Genomic DNA, 20463 nt, shown 5'->3' with positions numbered 1-20463 from the left:
GTTTTCTCTTCAGACCCCCCTGATGTCTTTCCATGCTCGTCACATTGAATGACACATGTGTAACCAGCATCAGCCCCGTTTGCAGAGGCAGGAATTGTCAGAACTGTAGTTTGACTCTTTGAACCAGAATCGTAAGTTCCAACGGCAATCTGATAGTCCTCAGCAGCAGTACCGTGAGTTATAACACCACCCGAACTAGGTTTCTCCCATGTTACCGCGTCCAATTGCTTTGTCAGGCCGTTCACTACACAAGATATTGTTGCCGCTGTGTCCTTGAGAACTTCGCTGTCTTTTGCGACTACCTCTGAAGTTACGAATTTTCTTACCAATATGATTTCAAAATAACCTGTAGCCATGAAAATAAAGATTTTAAATTTTAAACGTTATGCACTGTTTATCTAGGTTTCTTTTCAATTTCCATACAAACCGATCTAAAGAACAAACCTAAAGTGAGGAAAGTGACAGTGAGATCTTGGTATTCAGACTGCTCGGAGTCTGCGTATTGTGAGGACTTAGCTGCACACTTCCATATCACGGAGCTGAACTTGTTTCCTGTGCTTGTAGCGTAGCAGCTGTGATGGTCAGACTAGATTCCTGGATATTGCTGCTAACTGTCCCTTGCGTGATAGTGTATCCTCCCTGACCGTCTGTTATTTGGGTGTTATCTCCACTCGTCCATGATACAGTAACAGCTGTAGTTACGTCTCCGATATTGCAGACCAATGTCTGATCCACAGCGGTGGTTGCTGACATGTCAACAGGAGTGATAGCTGAAATAATATGAGATAAATGGTTTCAAGATCATTTAATATCATTAGCTAAACCGGCTGTTAGACAAACTGCATTGGTGTAGTATGGTTAGTGCCTTCACAATCAACAAAATTAAACTTCTGAACATCCGTATAAAGTTAATATTAGTAAGATACTCACTGAACACGTTCGAGTTAACATTAGTTTTCTCTTCAGACCCCCCTGATGTCTTTCCATGCTCGTCACATTGAATGACACATGTGTAACCAGCATCAGCCCCGTTTGCAGAGGCAGGAATTGTCAGAACTGTAGTTTGACTCTTTGAACCAGAATCGTAAGTTCCAACGGCAATCTGATAGTCCTCAGCAGCAGTACCGTGAGTTATAACACCACCCGAACTAGGTTTCTCCCATGTTACCGCGTCCAATTGCTTTGTCAGGCCGTTCACTACACAAGATATTGTTGCCGCTGTGTCCTTGAGAACTTCGCTGTCTTTTGCGACTACCTCTGAAGTTACGAATTTTCTTACCAATATGATTTCAAAATAACCTGTAGCCATAAAAATAAAGATTTTAAATTTTAAACGTTATGCACTGTTTATCTAGGTTTCTTTTCAATTTCCATACAAACCGATCTAAAGAACAAACCTAAAGTAAGGAAAGTGACAGTGAGATCTTGGTATTCAGACTTCTCTGAGTCTGGGTATTGTGAGGACTTAGCTGCACACTTCCATATCACGGAGCTGAAGTTGTAGTCAATCCTTGTAGCGTAGCAGCTGTGATGGTCAGACTAGATTCCTGGATATTGCTGCTAACTGTCCCTTGCGTGATAGTGTATCCTCCCTGACTGTCTGTTATTTGGGTGTTATCTCCACTCGTCCATGATACAGTAACAGCTGTAGTTACGTCTCCGATATTGCAGACCAATGTCTGATCCACAGCGGTGGTTGCTGACATGTCAACAGGAGTGATAGCTGAAATAATATGAGATAAATGGTTTCAAGATCATTTAATATCATTAGCTAAACCGGCTGTTAGACAAACTGCATTGGTGTAGTATGGTTAGTGCCTTCACAATCAACAAAATTAAACTTCTGAACATCCGTATAAAGTTAATATTAGTAAGATACTCACTGAACACGTTCGAGTTAACATTAGTTTTCTCTTCAGACCCCCCTGATGTCTTTCCATGCTCGTCACATTGAATGACACATGTGTAACCAGCATCAGCCCCGTTTGCAGAGGCAGGAATTGTCAGAACTGTAGTTTGACTCTTTGAACCAGAATCGTAAGTTCCAACGGCAATCTGATAGTCCTCAGCAGCAGTACCGTGAGTTATAACACCACCCGAACTAGGTTTCTCCCATGTTACCGCGTCCAATTGCTTTGTCAGGCCGTTCACTACACAAGATATTGTTGCCGCTGTGTCCTTGAGAACTTCGCTGTCTTTTGCGACTACCTCTGAAGTTACGAATTTTCTTACCAATATGATTTCAAAATAACCTGTAGCCATAAAATAAAGATTTTAAATTTTAAACGTTATGCACTGTTTATCTAGGTTTCTTTTCAATTTCCATACAAACCGATCTAAAGAACAAACCTAAAGTAAGGAAAGTGACAGTGAGATCTTGGTATTCAGACTTCTCTGAGTCTGGGTATTGTGAGGACTTAGCTGCACACTTCCATATCACGGGCTGAAGTTGTAGTCAATCCTTGTAGCGTAGCAGCTGTGATGGTCAGACTAGATTCCTGGATATTGCTGCTAACTGTCCCTTGCGTGATAGTGTATCCTCCCTGACCGTCTGTTATTTGGGTGTTATCTCCACTCGTCCATGATACAGTAACAGCTGTAGTTACGTCTCCGATATTGCAGACCAATGTCTGATCCACAGCGGTGGTTGCTGACATGTCAACAGGAGTGATAGCTGAAATAATATGAGATAAATGGTTTCAAGATCATTTAATATCATTAGCTAAACCGGCTGTTAGACAAACTGCATTGGTGTAGTATGGTTAGTGCCTTCACAATCAACAAAATTAAACTTCTGAACATCCGTATAAAGTTAATATTAGTAAGATACTCACTGAACACGTTCGAGTTAACATTAGTTTTCTCTTCAGACCCCCCTGATGTCTTTCCATGCTCGTCACATTGAATGACACATGTGTAACCAGCATCAGCCCCGTTTGCAGAGGCAGGAATTGTCAGAACTGTAGTTTGACTGTTTGAACCAGAATCGTAAGTTCCAACGGCAATCTGATAGTCCTCAGCAGCAGTACCGTGAGTTATAACACCACCCGAACTAGGTTTCTCCCATGTTACCGCGTCCAATTGCTTTGTCAGGCCGTTCACTACACAAGATATTGTTGCCGCTGTGTCCTTGAGAACTTCGCTGTCTTTTGCGACTACCTCTGAAGTTACGAATTTTCTTACCAATATGATTTCAAAATAACCTGTAGCCATAAAAATAAAGATTTTAAATTTTAAACGTTATGCACTGTTTATCTAGGTTTCTTTTCAATTTCCATACAAACCGATCTAAAGAACAAACCTAAAGTAAGGAAAGTGACAGTGAGATCTTGGTATTCAGACTGCTCTGAGTCTGCGTATTGTGAGGACTTAGCTGCACACTTCCATATCACGGAGCTGAACTTGTAGTCCTGTGCTTGTAGCGTAGCAGCTGTGATGGTCAGACTAGATTCCTGGATATTGCTGCTAACTGTCCCTTGCGTGATAGTGTATCCTCCCTGACCGTCTGTTATTTGGGTGTTATCTCCACTCGTCCATGATACAGTAACAGCTGTAGTTACGTCTCCGATATTGCAGACCAATGTCTGATCCACAGCGGTGGTTGCTGACATGTCAACAGGAGTGATAGCTGAAATAATATGAGATAAATGGTTTCAAGATCATTTAATATCATTAGCTAAACCGGCTGTTAGACAAACTGCATTGGTGTAGTATGGTTAGTGCCTTCACAATCAACAAAATTAAACTTCTGAACATCCGTATAAAGTTAATATTAGTAAGATACTCACTGAACACGTTCGAGTTAACATTAGTTTTCTCTTCAGACCCCCCTGATGTCTTTTCCATGCTCGTCACATTGAATGACACATGTGTAACCAGCATCAGCCCCGTTTGCAGAGGCAGGAATTGTCAGAACTGTAGTTTGACTGTTTGAACCAGAATCGTAAGTTCCAACGGCAATCTGATAGTCCTCAGCAGCAGTACCGTGAGTTATAACACCACCCGAACTAGGTTTCTCCCATGTTACTGCGTCCAATTGCTTTGTCAGGCCGTTCACTACACAAGATATTGTTGCCGCTGTGTCCTTGAGAACTTCGCTATCTTTTGCGACTACCTCTGAAGTTACGAATTTTCCTATCAATATGATTTCAAAATAACCTGTAGCCATGAAAATAAAGATTTTAAATTTTAAACGTTATGCACTGTTTATCAAGGTTTCTTTTCAATTTCCATACATACCGATCTAAAGAACAAACCTTAAGTAAATAAAGTGACAGTGAGATCTTTGGGTTAATAAGACTGCTCGGAGTCTGCGTATTGTGAGGACTATAATGTTACGTTTATAAAAAAACTGTATTAAGTAAATGTTTTTTTAATTAAAATATAATATTATGTAAATTATGTAAATAATTACAAAGATTTTACCCACCGATAACTTCTAAAGTGATTACTTCAGAAATCCCAACAGTATCATCATAACACTCAATAGAGTCACTAGCATCAGTTCCCATCAGCGAAGACAGAGTCAAAATACTTTTCCTAGTGCCAGTCTGGATGTCATAATCTTCTTGCTCAGCTATCAGAGTGATGTAGTTCTGGTTTTGTCCGGTGTAATCTGCCGCTTTCTTCCTCCACTTAATATCTACACCTGGTGCTGCCGTGGCAAGACAGAAGAGTGTGGTTGAGTCTCCGGCGAACACTTGGACAGGGGCGTCGAGGGAGCTGGTTACAATCTCTAGGGAAATGTGGTGCTGGTAACATCACAGTAATGAACGATACAAGTTTCTGTTTAAAAGAATGTTTACAATTAAACTGGCTTTATAAAACTGAAGTTTTTGAGGAAATATGCTCTGTCTATAAAGCTGTAATTAACCTACTGTTCATTATGACGGTTGTTGAATTTTCCAGGGAGTTCCCAGCATGAGTAGCAAGCCCGCTGTAAGTAATGACACATTTGTAAACACTGTTGTCGTTTTCCAGGGATATGGTAATGGGCAATTTGCTCTGAATGGTAGAGCTATCTTCTGCTACCACCAAAGCCTCAGGTGTCTCTTGAGTTGCAATGTCTCCATTCAGCCATGATACTTCAGGAACAGTCAGATCTGCATGGAACTGAGCGGTACAAGTAAAGGTTACAGTTGTTCCAATGTTACCCCGAGTTGGTGAAGTCAGTGGCTCTGTTATCGAGAACACTGTAAGGGTACTTGAGGTCGGACTGAACTCTGTTGCGCTTTTATTGCACTGAAAAATACCTTCTTTGTTTGAGGAGTCAATTGTGATGACATACTCTGCGACTGTCCTACCATCTTCATAATATGAATTTGTTGGACCACTATAGTATGAATTTGTTGAACTAATGTCTTGGGAACCATCGTGGAAGTAGAGATCAACTTCTCTGGGAGAGGTAACTTGGCAGGTGAGTGTGACAGAAATTCCAGCTCCGTAGGTGCTGTAAATAGCAGCTGAGCTTACCATCTCTACCAGGTTCAAGTTCACATCAGGGAAAATACCCTCAGGTACATTTCCCTCAGATAAAACAAACGAGCACCTGTATTCACCACTGGAAGCTCGGCTTGTTAGGGTCAGAATGTGAGTGTTGGGGTCGTCCTGGTCACTACTATACTGCGAAGGGTCTATCTTCCCATCGGGACCTGACCATGTAATAGCAGACACCTCATCACTCGCATCAAGAATACAACTGAGCTGCAACCCTGCATTAGCGTAACTATATACCCTGTCTTCGGAAGGAAGTGTGCGAACAAGCCCCACTATAAGTCTGCCTTTAGATGCATAACTCTCACTATCAGATACAGAGAACATACACATGTAGACCCCAGCATTTGTTGTGGTGATTCCCTCTTCTTTGATGGTCAGTGTGGTCTTGAAGAGTCCGTTGTTTACCTCGGTATCTGTTGTTACCTTGTAAGTAGAGCCCGTAACTAGGGGGTCATTGGCATCTACGTCGATATTGTACCTGAGGTAGAAGGAATTATGGATTGATGATAAATGATATGGATTATATTGTTACTCATAATTTTCCCGATAGTTTTTATTTATGATTCACCTTCATGATGAACCATTTTTCAATAACAACTTTGTACGTACCAGAAGGTAGATCTAGGTGCAGCACCTTCTGAAGAAGGTAGATCTGCACCTGCAGGTAGATCTTCACCTAGATCTGCACCTTCTGAACCAACTCCAAGTCCACACTGCATTATGACGGCTGCTCCACTCGAGTAGTATTTTGAGTTCAATCCGCTCGTCAAACCTGAAAATAACTATCTTAAAATCACCTGCATTTCAATTTTTTTAAAGAGAGGCTGGACCTCTTGGCCGACGAGAGGATAACATAAAGATGCTTTGTCTGCGTCTGGGTGTAGTATCCCTGATGGATACCGATTACCGGGGTAAAATGGGTGGATGTGTTAAGGTGGTGATGGTGTGAAGATGTATTAGTGTTTATTAATGTGATGACCAGAGAGGGTGACTTGGACCGCGTTTGTGATAGCTTTAAGTCACTCCTGTTTGATCTTGTTCCTCTGGCACTAATAAGCGTCTGGTGTGGTTAGCGAAATTTACAATAGTGGTAATGTGTTGGTTGTCGAATATGTCGTTGACGGAGAGGTTGTAGTCCTGAAAGTGCTGCCCCCTCAGCTGTGCTACAGCTGGACACTGTCCGACGAAGTTACTAGGGACAGCCTCCTCTTCGCCGCCGCATATAGGACATGCAGTACACACTAGTGTTCGATTTGTAGATGTTATGGAGGTGTCTATTGAGACTGCAGTGTCACATGATGAGGTACATTTTAGTTCTGTATTTTTGTCTGTTATTTCAATTGTAAACAACTCTGCTTTTTTAAGCGGCCGACAACCATTTGATATTAAAATTGTATCAGTGACTATTTCAAAAATTGTTGATTATTTGTCTGGACGAATTTACATCCAACATTTCGAACAAACCTCTGAACTTCAACACAGTGTAAGCTGTTAGTTCTGCCGCGGGGTCCGTGAACATGTATTTGCAGGTGATTGGTTTGCTGGCATCTGAATAAATTCGTCCCGAGACAATCAGCTGATCGTTCCTGGATATTATGTTTGATACATTTTAAAAGAAATATTTGTCAACAGTATCAAGTTCTCACTCGACAAATAACAGCTGGATAATTAAAATATTGTGTGACTCTCTCAAACTCAAATGCCCTACCACTACCCCAGACCACCTCCACCTCTTCAGCCAGGAACAGCGCTCCCACTATAGCACTACCAGTACCCGCAGTTCCTACCGCCTCAGAGGACACACGTGCCCCTTATTCCTCATGCCTCGTCTTAAATGTCCAGTCCATGAATCCTAGTGCATCAAGTACGAGTAGATGGAAAGTGCCAGAAATCTCAGCTCTTATTCAGGATAAGAAATCCAGAAACCACTCGTTACCGTTCATAGCACTTACGGAAACGTGGCTCAAGTCCTATATGTCAGACGCACAACGGTATCTCGCAGCGACCTTGATGCAAGAGTGGGAGGGGGTGTTCTACTCTACTCTCATGTCAACTTACCGGTCAGTGAGTGTAACACGTTTGATGACGGCACGTGTGAGGGACTTTTCTGTAGTTTCAGCACTATAAAGACATGTGTTGCTGTGGCTTATCGTCCGCCTAATGCATCCTTGTCAAGCTTTAAAGCACTCCTCAGTTTTTTCTCCGTGTGTATCAGTAGTATTAATGACGACAGCTACGATATCATGATGACTGGAGACTTTAACTTACCCTCAATTGACTGGCAGACAAATTGTGTTCAATCTGGAGGCACGCAAGAAATTCAGCAGTCAGCACAGCATTTTTTAACTTTCATGTCTGATCATCTGCTGAGTCAGTACGTAATGTGTCCAACGAGAGGAAACAATGTTTTGGACCTGTTTATTACTAACAACAACCGGGTTGTTAGAAATGTTGACTGCAAAACCACAACAATGTCAGACCATCACGTGGTAGATGTTATGCTAGCATATAATCCACTTGAACAGGAGAAATCAGCAGTGCCGAAGTTTGATGAAAACTCGTACAGATGCCTTGATTTTCTCCAAGCAGACTTCAGCTCGCTCAGAGACGAGATAGAAGACACTAACTGGTCTCAACTTCGTTCTTCATGCTCTTTTGAAGACTTCCCAGCCTTGTTTACTGAGACCCTCTTTCAGATATTTTCGTCTCATGTTCCCCGAAAGGTTAAACCTTCTGGGCGCCCAAAACATACCAATGCTTTGCGGCGTAAAAGGAACCGACTCAAGGCAAGGATGAATGCCTTAGTCAACAATGGTGCACCTGACGATCACATCAGAAATGTTAGGAACAAGGTTGCACTCCTACAGTATGATATTCGATGTGCCCATACCAAGAGACTTGATGAAAAGGAATCCAGGGCAGTAGAAAAGATCAAAACAAATCCCAAGTTCTTGTTCAGTTATGCTGAGTCTCTGTCGAAGATCAAATCCAGTATTAACATGCTCTTTGATAGCAACCAGGAGATAACCACAGACCCCAAGAAAATGGCCGATCTGCTGCAGGAACAGTTCAGCTCTGTGTTTAGCGATCCGACCTCTCCTGATGTTAAGGATCCGGTTTTCTCCCCTCCCTCTATCCAGCACCCACAAGAACTAGAGGACTTTAGAATTAGTGACGAAGATATCATTTCAGCTATAAAAAGTATCTCTACAGATTCTGCTTGTGGACCAGACGGAATACCTACAACTCTCTTGAAAAACTGTGCTAAGGAGTTGTGTTCTCCTATACGAATTATTTGGGAGGAATCATTTGAAAACGGTACAGTGCCATCGTTCTACAAAGACACCTACATTACACCACTATTTAAAAAGGGTGACAGGGCCAAGGCAGTCAACTACAGACCAGTTGCTCTCACTTCGCACATCATCAAAGTGTACGAACGTATCCTCCGTGGTGACGGTGTTATGGTTGACTTTATTGAGAAAAATCAGTTACTCTGCAACAACCAGCACGGGTTCCGCTCAGGAAGAAGCTGCCTTACCCAGCTGTTAAGTCACGTAGACGATATAGTTCAAGGTCTTACTAGAAATGCAGACACTGACGCTATATATCAGGATTTTGCCAAAGCCTTTGATAAGGTCGATCATCGGTTACTGCTTCTGAAAATGAAGAGATTGGGGTTTCATGAGAAGGTGGTAAACTGGATCCGATCCTTCCTGACTGAAAGGAAGCAATGTGTTGTGTTAGATGGTGTATCATCGTTTGCTGCCGCAATCCTCAGTGGAGTTCCACAAGGCACCGTTCTTGGGCCACTGTTATTCATTCTGTTCATAAATGATATAAAGCTATGTGTTAAAGGGTCTGTCATCAGATTCTTTGCTGATGACACTAGGATTCTTAAGCATATCTACATTTTGGCCGACAAAGATGTCCTGCAGGATGATCTCAACTCTGTTGTTAATTGAGCTAAGTGCAACAACATGGCCCTTCATGAGGATAAGTTCGAGCTTCTTGTTCACAAGCATTGTCCAAGAATTCCTTGTTTGATCATCCATTCGCCATCCAAGCTCAAACATATGAAGTGTCTAACGGAAACATGCTGTACCCCACTCAAACGGTGAAAGATCTAGGAGTGACAGTTTCCGCTGATTTGTCCTGGACCCCACACGTCAACAGGATAGCTGAACGCGCAGGAAAAGTTGCTTCTTGGGTGCTAAGTGCGTTCAAAACGAGAGTCAAAGCCACCATGATGACTCTGTACAAGTTTCTCGTTAGAAGCCATCTGGAGTATTGCTGTCCTCTGTGGAATTGCTCTAAGAACAAGGACATCCAACAGCTAGAAGGGATTCAGCGTACGTTTACATCGAAAATAGATGGCACCCAGCACCTCAACTACTGGCAGAGATTAAAGGCCCTAGATCTGATGTCATTGCAAAGAAGAAGAGAACGGTATTTAATCATCAACATGTGGAAAGTTCTGCATTGCAAGTGCCCTAATGATATTGGTATCCAGTTCTCGGTGACTCTCAGACATGGACAAAAAGCAGTTGTGCCCAGTATAGCTAAGTCCAGCAGTCAACGTAATCAAGCACTACATGACAACTCATTTGCAGTCACTGGACCTCGATTATGGAATGTAATCTCAACACATATGCACACCATCGAGGATCCTATGCAATTCAAAGCAGCTTTAACGAACTTTGTGAAGTCATTTCCGGACGAGCCTCCAGCTCCAGGATACAGCCGTCGGAATGGAAACTCCTTGCTTGATTGGAGTGGTGATAAAACAGTTTCTACACTGTCCGGGGGGTCGACTTTTTCGATGGCCCGATAGAGGATTCTATGAAACCCTACAAAGTAACAAAGTAAGTGACTCACGAATCACGTTCAATTGAAAATCATACCTTTCATTCGTGTCGTGGTTCACAGATCCGGTATTTATAGATATTCCCTCATCAGATTCAGATACGATTGACCCAGCTACCACCCACAACACAGAGGGCTCATCATTTCCCTTGTAGGTACAGGTAACAGTGTACGATTCTAAACTAGATAAAACCTCCGCGTCCAGAGGATCCACAGCTGAAATAATAAGGAGCTTCTAAGCTGAAGACGGATAACACGTGTTGTTTTAAAAGCTACTGTTATTGTTCCTTACAAACTAACACTAATTTTACTGTTCAAAAGCCCCTCCGGAGCTGTCAAGCCTTCTTAAGATGAGTTGACGTTAATGTGTGAGGGATTGACATGGTCAATCAATTTGTTAAAACTAAATTACAACTAATCATTAATTTAACTCACATCGAACCCTAAAGGTTGTGGTTGATGTTATGTCCTGGCCGGTTCCGGAGAATGAGAAAGCACATTTAATCGCTCCCCCACTGGACTTTAAAATCGGGTCTACTGTTAAAACTGTTTCCCATTTCTCCGTATTTCCTCCGTAACTGCCCTAAGACATTGAAATTGAACTAAAAATGTACTCTTTTTATTACACAAATAAATTTAATTCAGAGGTTTCGTATTTGATCAAGAAGTGGGCCATGAAGATAACAAATATTCATACAAATTGTCAGATCTTATGAAAACGACTACTTCAGATTCTGAAGATAACAACCATAACTCTACCTGAGTAACAGAGTAACCAGCCGGCAGAGCTCCCTCATTGTAAACCCACGTGACGCCCTCCACATTATCGTCTCCATGATACTCACAAGTAAATCTTTGTGATCCACCCAAGGAATTAGCAGCCGTGTACTCGTTTAGTGTTTTCGACAGCTCTGTAAAGTATAATATGGTATGATTGTGGAGCTGATCTCATGTGTATGATAATAATGTATAATTTATGTGTATATCCAAATAAAAATGGTGGATAATGATATGCAATTTTGTAACATCTTTTGACGGAGTATCAAAGCTCATAACCTACTGGCACCCTAAACGAACCTCTGATATATAGATTAGCAGTTCCACTTGTTTTGGTGAAAGTCTGACCACTAATCACATAATCAGCCTCACATTTGTAAACACCTGATTTATCCATTGTCGCTCTGTTGAGTACAAGGAGTGTTCAAATTTAGTCTCTATCCGATCAGTTAAGAAAATACAGTGGTTTAATGGCTAAACGAATGTACTTTCTCGAGGAAAAATAAATTCCGGAGCAATTTGAATGAAATCGATATGAAATCAATCAAATCGATATGAAATCAACCATCATGTCATTTATCATTAAACTTACGGGGAAAAAAAGAATTATAAAACTCACGAAGAAAACGTGAGGGTTGAAGTTGCAGGGTTAGAATAATCAAAGTTGAAGAGGGTCAGATCCAGGGGAGTGTCAGTCTGACCAACAGCCCTGTACCAGGTAACTGTAAGGGTGGAGCTGGCTGGGTTCCTTATTGTACAGGATAGAACAGCATCCTCTCCTACTAGGTACGCTGCGTTGGTGGGGTCTCCAATAATGCCAATATCTGAAAGGTATTTATTATTATGTGGAAAAGGTTAAAGATTTTGATGGGTAAGAAAAGAGAATGAAAAGAAGAAATAAGGAGAATATGTGGTAGCCCTTTAAGGGAAGCTAATGGGGTTAAATATTTAATAGTTCCTCTAAGGGGGCCAACCTGGCATAAGAAACCGGTGACCACAAAATAAAAGAAGATACTTTAGCTATTTCAACTGCGAGTTACTATCGTAGAACATATTATTGTTTCTCAACTGCGTCCTTACCAATGACAGTGAGAGTAGCAGTGTCGCTCTCAACAACAGTCCCCCCAAAGTCAGCCCTACACTTATACACCCCCGTATTATCTGCTACTGCTGATCTGATAGTCAGTGTGCTTGTGGTCTTCTTGTTGGGCTCATCGTATACATCCTCGTCACCTGATAAGTCCTCCGAATCTTGTGTCCTGAGTAGAGGTAAAGTTAGTTTCGTGGGTAATCATGTGTCCTGTGTAGAGGTAAAGTTAGTTTCCTGGGTAAACATGTGTCATGAGTAGAGGTTAAGTTAGTTTCCTGGGTAAACTAGCCGGTGTGATAATGAGAAACACGCATGGAAGTGTCGTGATGTACTCACCAAGAGATGCTGGCCCTCTGATCCCCGACAACCACACAACTCATCACCACATCCGACCCTTGATCTGCTGTCTGATCAGCAGGATGGGTCTCAAATCCTCTCACAGTCACCACAACAGTTCCACTCAAAACAACAGGGTTGGATCCATCACTGTGTGTGTATGTGGCGATGCAGCTGTAAGTTCCAATATCAGACAGAGTTACAGTTGAGATGGAGAGGGTGCTAGTGTAGAATGTGCTGGAGGTAGAGGTGCTGATACCAGAGTTAACCTAGTGCAGGATAAATGTTATGCTAGTGTAGAATGTGCTGGAGGTAGAGGTGCTGATACCAGAGTTAACCTAGTGCAGGATAAATGTTATGCTAGTGTAGAATGTGCTGGAGGTAGAGGTGCTGATACCAGAGTTAACCTAGTGCAGGATAAATGTTATGTTAGTGTAGAATGTGCTGGAGGTAGAGGTGCTGATACCAGAGTTAACCTAGTGCAGGATAATTGTTATGAATAACATACTGGAGGCTATAAACCTAGTTTTTACACTTTAACGAGTTACGGTAACCACGGATAATTGTACATTATACTCACTAGGAACCGACCGGATATTCGGCTGAATCCGGCTTCAATATCCGGTTCCGGTTCCGGTCCGGTTTCCGAAAATTTTGCCGGATATTTCTTCAAAAAAATATATTTCTAAAATCTTGAAATGCATAGTTTTCGTCAAATTTTGACTCGAATCCTTAAAAAATTATAACATACGTACCTCTGAGGGCAAAGCTCCCACTTCCGAGCTCGTTTTGGAAAAGGGATGCCTGCCTTCCGAGATCGCATTGCAAGTAAAGGAGGAGGCCTCGAGTCCAAAATTGTGTATCAAGGGGCAGGTGTTCGGAAAACCAAAAAATATTTTCGGCTAATAATGAACAGGGTAGTATGAAACGTGGAGAAAAACATGTTTTAAATTTGTGACTTTGTATGTTTGTTTATAGAACCCGTCCCCAATCTCGTATTGGAAAATAACTAAACTCAATTCTGAGTGTGAATACGAGAAGTACCTGCAAGTGTGTTCATTAAGCATTTAGAGTTCTGTAAAACTGCAGTTACAATTGTGCTAGAGTATTTTTTGTATTTACGATCAATATCATATCTCGATCCCTACATGCTTCCAAAATTTAAATCTCCAACTTTCTGCACATGTATTGGATTAATGTTTGAAAAAAAAAGTGATATTGAAATAAAATCAACGATTTAATTTTAGGAAAGTAAAATTAATTTCCTGGTTTCTTAAGTCAGCTTTAAAGTATTTTATTTCCCGTACCTCACATTATGACATTATGACTGAGATTCACAGATCTCTGGTTACCGAGCAGATTCGGAGCCAAAACTGCTTAGTTTTAGGTTGCTAAAGTTCCGGAAATTCTTGAATTCCGCGAACAGATCAATTAAAGGCAAGATGACCGATTTGTTGTTTACGTTTGGTAAGTGTTCTAGCCGGCAGGTAGTAATCATGATGTCACGTTTTAACGATAAGAAAATATTTGCTAATGTGACTGAAGCTCTGGAAAATCTTACTGGGCCGCGCTCAGCCTGTCATTCCGCCGAATCTCATGCTATAAGATTGTGAACATGATAGCCTGAGGTCCCCAGGTAATGGAAAATCGTGATATAAGTTGAACCGTAAAATGTCTCGTTTTTAGCATTCCAAGTATTTGCTGTAAATATTTTATTTTATGCTTATGTAATTATATAAATTATGGAAAACTAATTCGAAAAAACATAACGATTTTTTTGAATTAATTTTCCATAATGCCCGAGTCATTCTCGAATTCGATACGTACCTCTGAGGGCAAAGCTCCCGCTTCCGAGCTCGTGTTGCAAAGGGGCGGCCTGCCTTTTGAGATCACATTACAAGGGGAAGACTCGAGTCCAAAATTGTGTATCGAGGGGTAGATGCAGACTTCGGAAAACCGAACAAATATTTTTTGCTATTAATGAACAGGGTAGCATGAAACGTGGGAAAAAAGTTTAAAGAATTTGGAAGACCGAAAAGCCAATCCAGTCCGGCAGCCAAAAGCCTAATCGGTCGGTTCCTAATACTCACTACATTAACATAATCAAAGAAATAAAGCAGTACGAACATCGGCATCATTTAGTTTCCATCTCAAGGTCCTGGAAGTGTAAGTTGGATCTAAATTCAACGAACAAGACATCTGAAGAGTTTCAGTGACAGATACGATTTGGGCTTCTGTAGGGGTCACCAATAGATCTGAACGGAGCTGAGATTAACATGACGACAATGACGACATGACGACAATATTTTGTAATTAACATTATTTGGTAAGAATATGTCCTTGATCATAACAATTTAGTAGTAATACAACTTTCAAATTTTGTTGTTTAGTATTGATTTTAGCTCATGAGTCATGACGGATATTTATCTGCCAAATGACTTAATGAATCAGAATGTATTCAATAAAACGTTTTACCAAGGATATTCAAGGTAATTTCAGTAGAAGAATCATCTAGAATCGGATCAGCATAATCAACTCTACATGAGTAGGACCCAACGTCAGTAGCATCAAAACTGTAAACAATCAGATCGGACTCCGAAATTTTTGTTATCCCATCGACTTCAAAGGAGGTGGCCAGTGTAGTTGATATGGTGTAAGTGGTATCGTCACTTGTTAGAGGGGTATCTAAGTCGCCTTTAAACCACTGGATAGCAACTCCGACGTCCCTAGATTCAACAGTACAAGTGATATGTCCAGCCTCACCGGACTTTACCGACGGTGCACTTGAGGATATCGTCAACTCTGAAATACAAAAATAAGAGGAAGCTTAAATTATATCGTTGATCTGTAAAGTTCTCGTAACAAATTCCTTCGAAGACACGGTTCTCACTCTCTAACAAGTAACAAGCTAACAAGGAAACGAAAGGCAATTCAGTAGTGTGGCATAACACGGTTAACGCACGGTAAGGCACGGTTAAAGCACAGTTAAGGCACGGTTAACGCACGGTTAAGGCACGGTTAAGGCACAAGGGTTACATAAGGCACGGTTCTTAAGGCACGGTTAACGCACGGTTAACGCACGGTTAAGGCACGGTTAAGGCACAAACTGCCCAAAAGCAACCATTATGGTCGCTTAAGGCACAGTTAACGCACGGTTAACGCACGGTTGGGGAAATATAACATATTTCTAGTCCCCTGCTACACGGCATGTAAACAGGGATTGGCTAGTTAGAGGCGGTCCGTGTAGGCCTTACACTGTGCTTTCAGCAATACTCATATAAACAAACAAGTGGTTAACTAAGGCACGGTTAAGGCACGGCTAGGGAACAAGGGTTACAGCGCTAGCTGACGAGTAATATCGCAAACATTTTGCAACTGGCAAAAATTTTGCGCTGGCCAACTTTGCTGGCCAGCGCTAGTTGTCGCTGGCTATGCGACACTGTTGCACCCGATAGTTTGCGATGGCCAGCGCAACTGGCCATCGCAGAAAACAGTTCGATAACTAGCGCTGGATAGCGACAACTAGCGCTGGATGGCGGCAACTAGCGCTGGATGGCGACAACTAGCGCTGGATAGCGACAATTATCGAACATATATATTTTGCGCTGTATAGCGTTATCCAGCGCTGGATAGCGACAACTAGCGCTGGATGGCGGCAACTAGCGCTGGATAGCGCTAGTTGTCGCCATCCAGCGCTAGTTGGATGGCGTAATAGAGTGACAGAGCTTGTTTATTTCGGGATATGATTCATGTCAGCTGATCAACGAGATCAAAAGTTTGCATGTATTGATAAGTGTGCGGGTGGTGTCAGCACGCAGCAAGGTTGGGTGATGTGATCAGGAATCTCAGCGAATTACTTCTGATGCAAATAATGCTTCTGGTAAACATGATGCTAGGATCACCACCAATGACCCTAGTACTGGAACCAGCGTTGAAAACCAATCAACTCGTGATAATAACCCTGATGATCACCTGACCCAGACCAGTTGCAATAACTGTTCAGAGCTAAAACATTCAATGTCTATACTTCAGGACAGTTTGCTCGAACTCAAGGAAGAGATGCTCCAACAAAAAGCAATCTCTGACCTTATCCTGTCGTCCCCAACCACATCTGAAAAAAGCATGTCATCCCTGTTTAAAAACAAGGTTGGCCCAATTGACACCAAGCTGAATGGAATACGGGCTGACCTCGATCAACTCAGAGCAGCAGTAGATGAGCAGAACATAATTCTCGAAAAACTGATCAATTCAACATCTGCCAATTCCGCTCACAAAAAGCGGATTGAGACCCTCGAGATCGGCCAAGAAAACTTGACGAAGGCCACGAAGGGAATTGCCAAGTCTGCACTCAACCAATCTCATGCCTTAACCCAAGAACTCAAACACGAGCTTCGCCCCATCGTCGATGCAATTGATACCACAAGCGCTTCTAACAGGACGAGAATAGAAGCCCTGGAGATCAACTTAGAGGACACTATACAAGCACTAAATACTGCTGACCAACCTGCAGCGACCAACATAACCGTGGCACCCAACAGTCCTCTCACAGTGAACTCTAAGTCAACATCCAATCGCGATAAACCCAGTGCACTCAGTAACAGTTCCAGTAATGCCACAGCACGTCTAGGAGAAAACGAGCCCAACCAATCAGTGACTTCCTGGGTAAAGGTGGTCGAACAAAGCAACAACAAACGATTCACAGTGGCAAACAAGCAGAACATGAAAAACCACAATGAAAGGGGCCCCAAAGATGATCGACCTACTAAAGAAATGAGGCTAAATCAAGGGAGCCTCAACAGTAGAAGCCGAACAAATGATCCTGGACACCAAGTAGAGCAAACCAACACCCCCGATCGGGGTCTTAATGAAGCAAACTCTGCCGCTAAAGCTACGGAAAGCTACAGGCGACACACAGTTCTTCTGGTCCATGACGAGAGCTTTGACAAATTTGATCCAAGGCGCTTTAACAGTCAGTTCAATGTTCACTGCTTTAAAGCAAATAGTTATTCAGACATGCTGAAAAAAACAAAGCAGCTTAACAATACTATAAAGCGACTCAGACCGGAGTGCATTTATATCCACACAGGGAGCAATGATTTCCTCAAGAAGAAATCAAGCCTTGTGGGTAATGTGAAGGAACTCTACGAACATCTACTAAAAACCACAAAGGCCCAAATATGGTTCTCAGCGCTGATACCCTCCTCCAATGATTTTAGCATTAATGAAAGAATACGTGTCGTCAACGAGGAGACTAGAAACCATGTTAGTTGGCTCCGCGAACACAGGCCGGATGTCAAAGATAGGATCTTCACCTTTACCAACGACAAAATTGGCGATCAAAACTTTTATTCGTTCAACACAGGATTCGAACTAAGACAGAGAGGTCAAAACATGCTCTGGCTTCGCCTCCGGGAGGGCCTGAGGAAGACCCTGCGCCTCCCCCGAATAAGCTACCACGACAATGATGAAACAACTACAAGACGCAGCACCAACAGGTTTAGCAATGACTAAACCCACACAAACGAGGTCCCGCCACTCCCTTAAGTTCCTGTGCTGGAATATCAACCACTCTCGGGACAAAGTTGAAGGAGCCAAGGTTGACATTCCCGAAATTCGTGAGCTCTTCGACAACCACGATATTTTTGCTCTGCAAGAAACAAAAGGGGAGATCAACATAAGTAACTACTGTTGCTTTAATTCTAACAGGAAGGGATCAAATTCAGGAGGGGTATGTATAGGAGTACACAAAAGCTTAAAAGCCGGTGTAACCAATGTTCGTATGAACTCCACGGAAGATATCGTTGTAGTTAAACTGAAAGCTAACTACTTCGACCTAGACCGAAACACCTATCTTATCAACGTCTATGACTCACCCACTAATGGATCCTTCAAGAAGCGAAGAAAAGGTCTAGAAACTGAAGACAGTATGACAACTCTAGAGTATCTTCAAGAATTCTTGGCGGGTGTACCGCTCAACGAGGATGTCATCCTTCTCGGGGATTTCAATGCTAGAACTGGCACCCTGGACGACATGTTGTCTGACCATAGTCAAATGAAAGACACCGAGATCGACCCCCATTTCTTTAAACAGTTGGCTAAACGCAATAACTCAGACCCTAAGCTAAACACGAATGGGCGACCCTTCATTGAACTCCTCCAAACGACAGGCCTAGTCATCCTCAATGGTAGAACTCTCGGTGATATATTCGGTGAACCCACTTGTATTCAGCGCCATGGCGTCAGCACAGTTGATTACATCTGCGTCTCAACGAGTCTTCACGACAGAGTCCGCCACCTGAAAATTGAGAGCATCTCTCAATACTCCGATCACAGGGCGCTATCTATGTCAATATCCACAAATCCTTCAAGAAGGATTTCTACCAGTCTTGAATCACCAGATATCCAAGATGCTCCTAAATCTTTTAAATGGAACAGATCAGAGAACCTCTCTGCCGATACAGCAACTAAATTCCGGCTAGCATAGAGTGATCAGCCATTCAAAGACAAAATGGACTGCCTCCTTAATCAACCAGTGAATACGGCAAACGAAGCTGCACAGCTTAATGAAGACGTAGTCGCAACATACCACAATCTTGCGAATTCGGTTACTACGACCAAAAGCGGCAAACGCACCAGCAAGAAAAAATGGTTTGACCAAAGCTGCAAACATGCTAAAAGGGAAGCCAACAGAGCTGACAGAAATGCCAACAGTAACCCACACAGCAACTTCCTTCGTGACCAGCACTTTCTCAGAAAAAAGGAGTACCGAAAAATCAAGAGGACGAAAAAGGGGAAATTTCTGTACGAGATGAACCAGAAGATAAACGAATGTGGTGAGGTTAACTGGGCAGCGCTCAAACGGCTATCTGATCAGTACAAAGATGAGGAACCCTTTGACATCTACGATCTTCTCCTCTTTCACAAATTCTTCAATGATCTCTACAATCGAAAGTGTGGCGTGAACAATCACTCCAAGGATGATGGCACTTCTACTCCTACGTCCAACGATTCGCAGCCTATCAAGGAATTGGTCAATGAACTGAATCGCGACTTTACCTTACAGGAGATCAAAGATGCGACTAAAAAACTCCAAAACAATAAGAGTGTGTCCGATGACCTGATATCGAACGAGATGTTGAAAAACTCCAATGAGACACTTCAACTCGTCGTGGTAAAACTCTTTAATGCCTGCCTCCAGCATGGAACTTACCCCTGGAACAACTCGATCACAACTCCCCTCCATAAAAAGGGTCAGGCTTGTCCGCCGTGGCTAAATGGATCGGCGGCGGCGTTTCACTAAAATTACACCGGCGGCGGCGGCGTACGCCGGCGTGAGCCGTGAAATCAAGGCCAACTAAATTGAGGTCTATGAGATATGAATATGATCATGTACTTAATTTGGGTAATTTAGACTTAACTTATATTGTTATGGTATTATCTGCTATCAAATAAAAGTTGAGACAAATTGATACAATTATTTTATTTAAGGTAAAATACATAAACAATAAATTTTTGCTGAACTCAATGGATCTCTCAATCTTTTTTGTTGGAAACAAAATCATAGTTTTTAGAACAAAATTAAACAGTGTATATTAATTGAAATTCTTAACATTCATCCTAGATCGCTGACTAGAAAGAATTAAACCTGCAGCCGACCAGGTTCTTTCAATTTCCGCACTACTGGCAGGTATACAATGCACTATTCTTACTATGTTTGAGAGTATTGGGAAAGTTTTTTGCCTATCGGCCCAAAATCTTAAAAGTTCGAATTGTAAAATTTCTTCTTCAGTCAAACTTATGAGTAGGTATCTGCTCAGTTCTTCTGATAATCAATATTGTTAAGTTAGCTAAAGGTGTGTATCATGTGTGTGTTGCCCCTAGCCACTAATTGCTATCAG

At 42.1% G+C, this 20463-nt stretch overlaps 1 protein-coding gene across 1 annotated transcript; it reads right to left on the bottom strand.

Annotated features, from left to right (window-relative positions):
* Nucleotides 1–531: 531 nt before the first annotated feature.
* Nucleotides 532–13388, bottom strand: LOC134818686 (basement membrane-specific heparan sulfate proteoglycan core protein-like). The gene is made up of 23 exons (XM_063828325.1): nt 13321–13388; nt 12566–12802; nt 12220–12398; nt 11759–11963; nt 11440–11543; nt 11122–11273; nt 10798–10945; nt 10401–10578; nt 6961–7082; nt 6106–6268; nt 5473–5974; nt 4878–5112; nt 4430–4735; nt 3877–4116; nt 3302–3628; nt 2835–3161; nt 2549–2674; nt 2350–2400; nt 2050–2210; nt 1656–1723; nt 1398–1525; nt 931–1257; nt 532–770 (listed from the first exon to the last, which is right to left on the bottom strand). The coding sequence occupies exons 1-23, from the start codon at nt 13386–13388 to the stop codon at nt 532–534; spliced, it is 4593 nt and encodes a 1530-aa protein (XP_063684395.1).
* Nucleotides 13389–20463: the final 7075 nt, after the last annotated feature.

This window comes from Bolinopsis microptera, chromosome 7 (assembly GCF_026151205.1).
Source record: "Bolinopsis microptera isolate Bmic1 chromosome 7, MBARI_Bmic_1.0, whole genome shotgun sequence".
NCBI lineage: Eukaryota > Metazoa > Ctenophora > Tentaculata > Lobata > Bolinopsidae > Bolinopsis > Bolinopsis microptera.
The sequence above is the reverse complement of the archived record's forward strand: the minus strand, read 5'-3'. Positions and strand labels throughout refer to the sequence as shown.

Coding starts and splice junctions, on each gene's coding strand:
- LOC134818686 (XM_063828325.1), bottom strand. CDS start 13,388: ATGCGATCTCGGAAGGCAGGCATCCCTTTTCCAAAACGAGCTCGGAAG. Junction 11,274..11,439: donor TGCTAATCTATATATCAGAG/GTTCGTTTAGGG, acceptor TATACTTTACAG/AGCTGTCGAAAACACTAAAC. Junction 771..930: donor TGTTAACTCGAACGTGTTCA/GTGAGTATCTTA, acceptor ATATTATTTCAG/CTATCACTCCTGTTGACATG.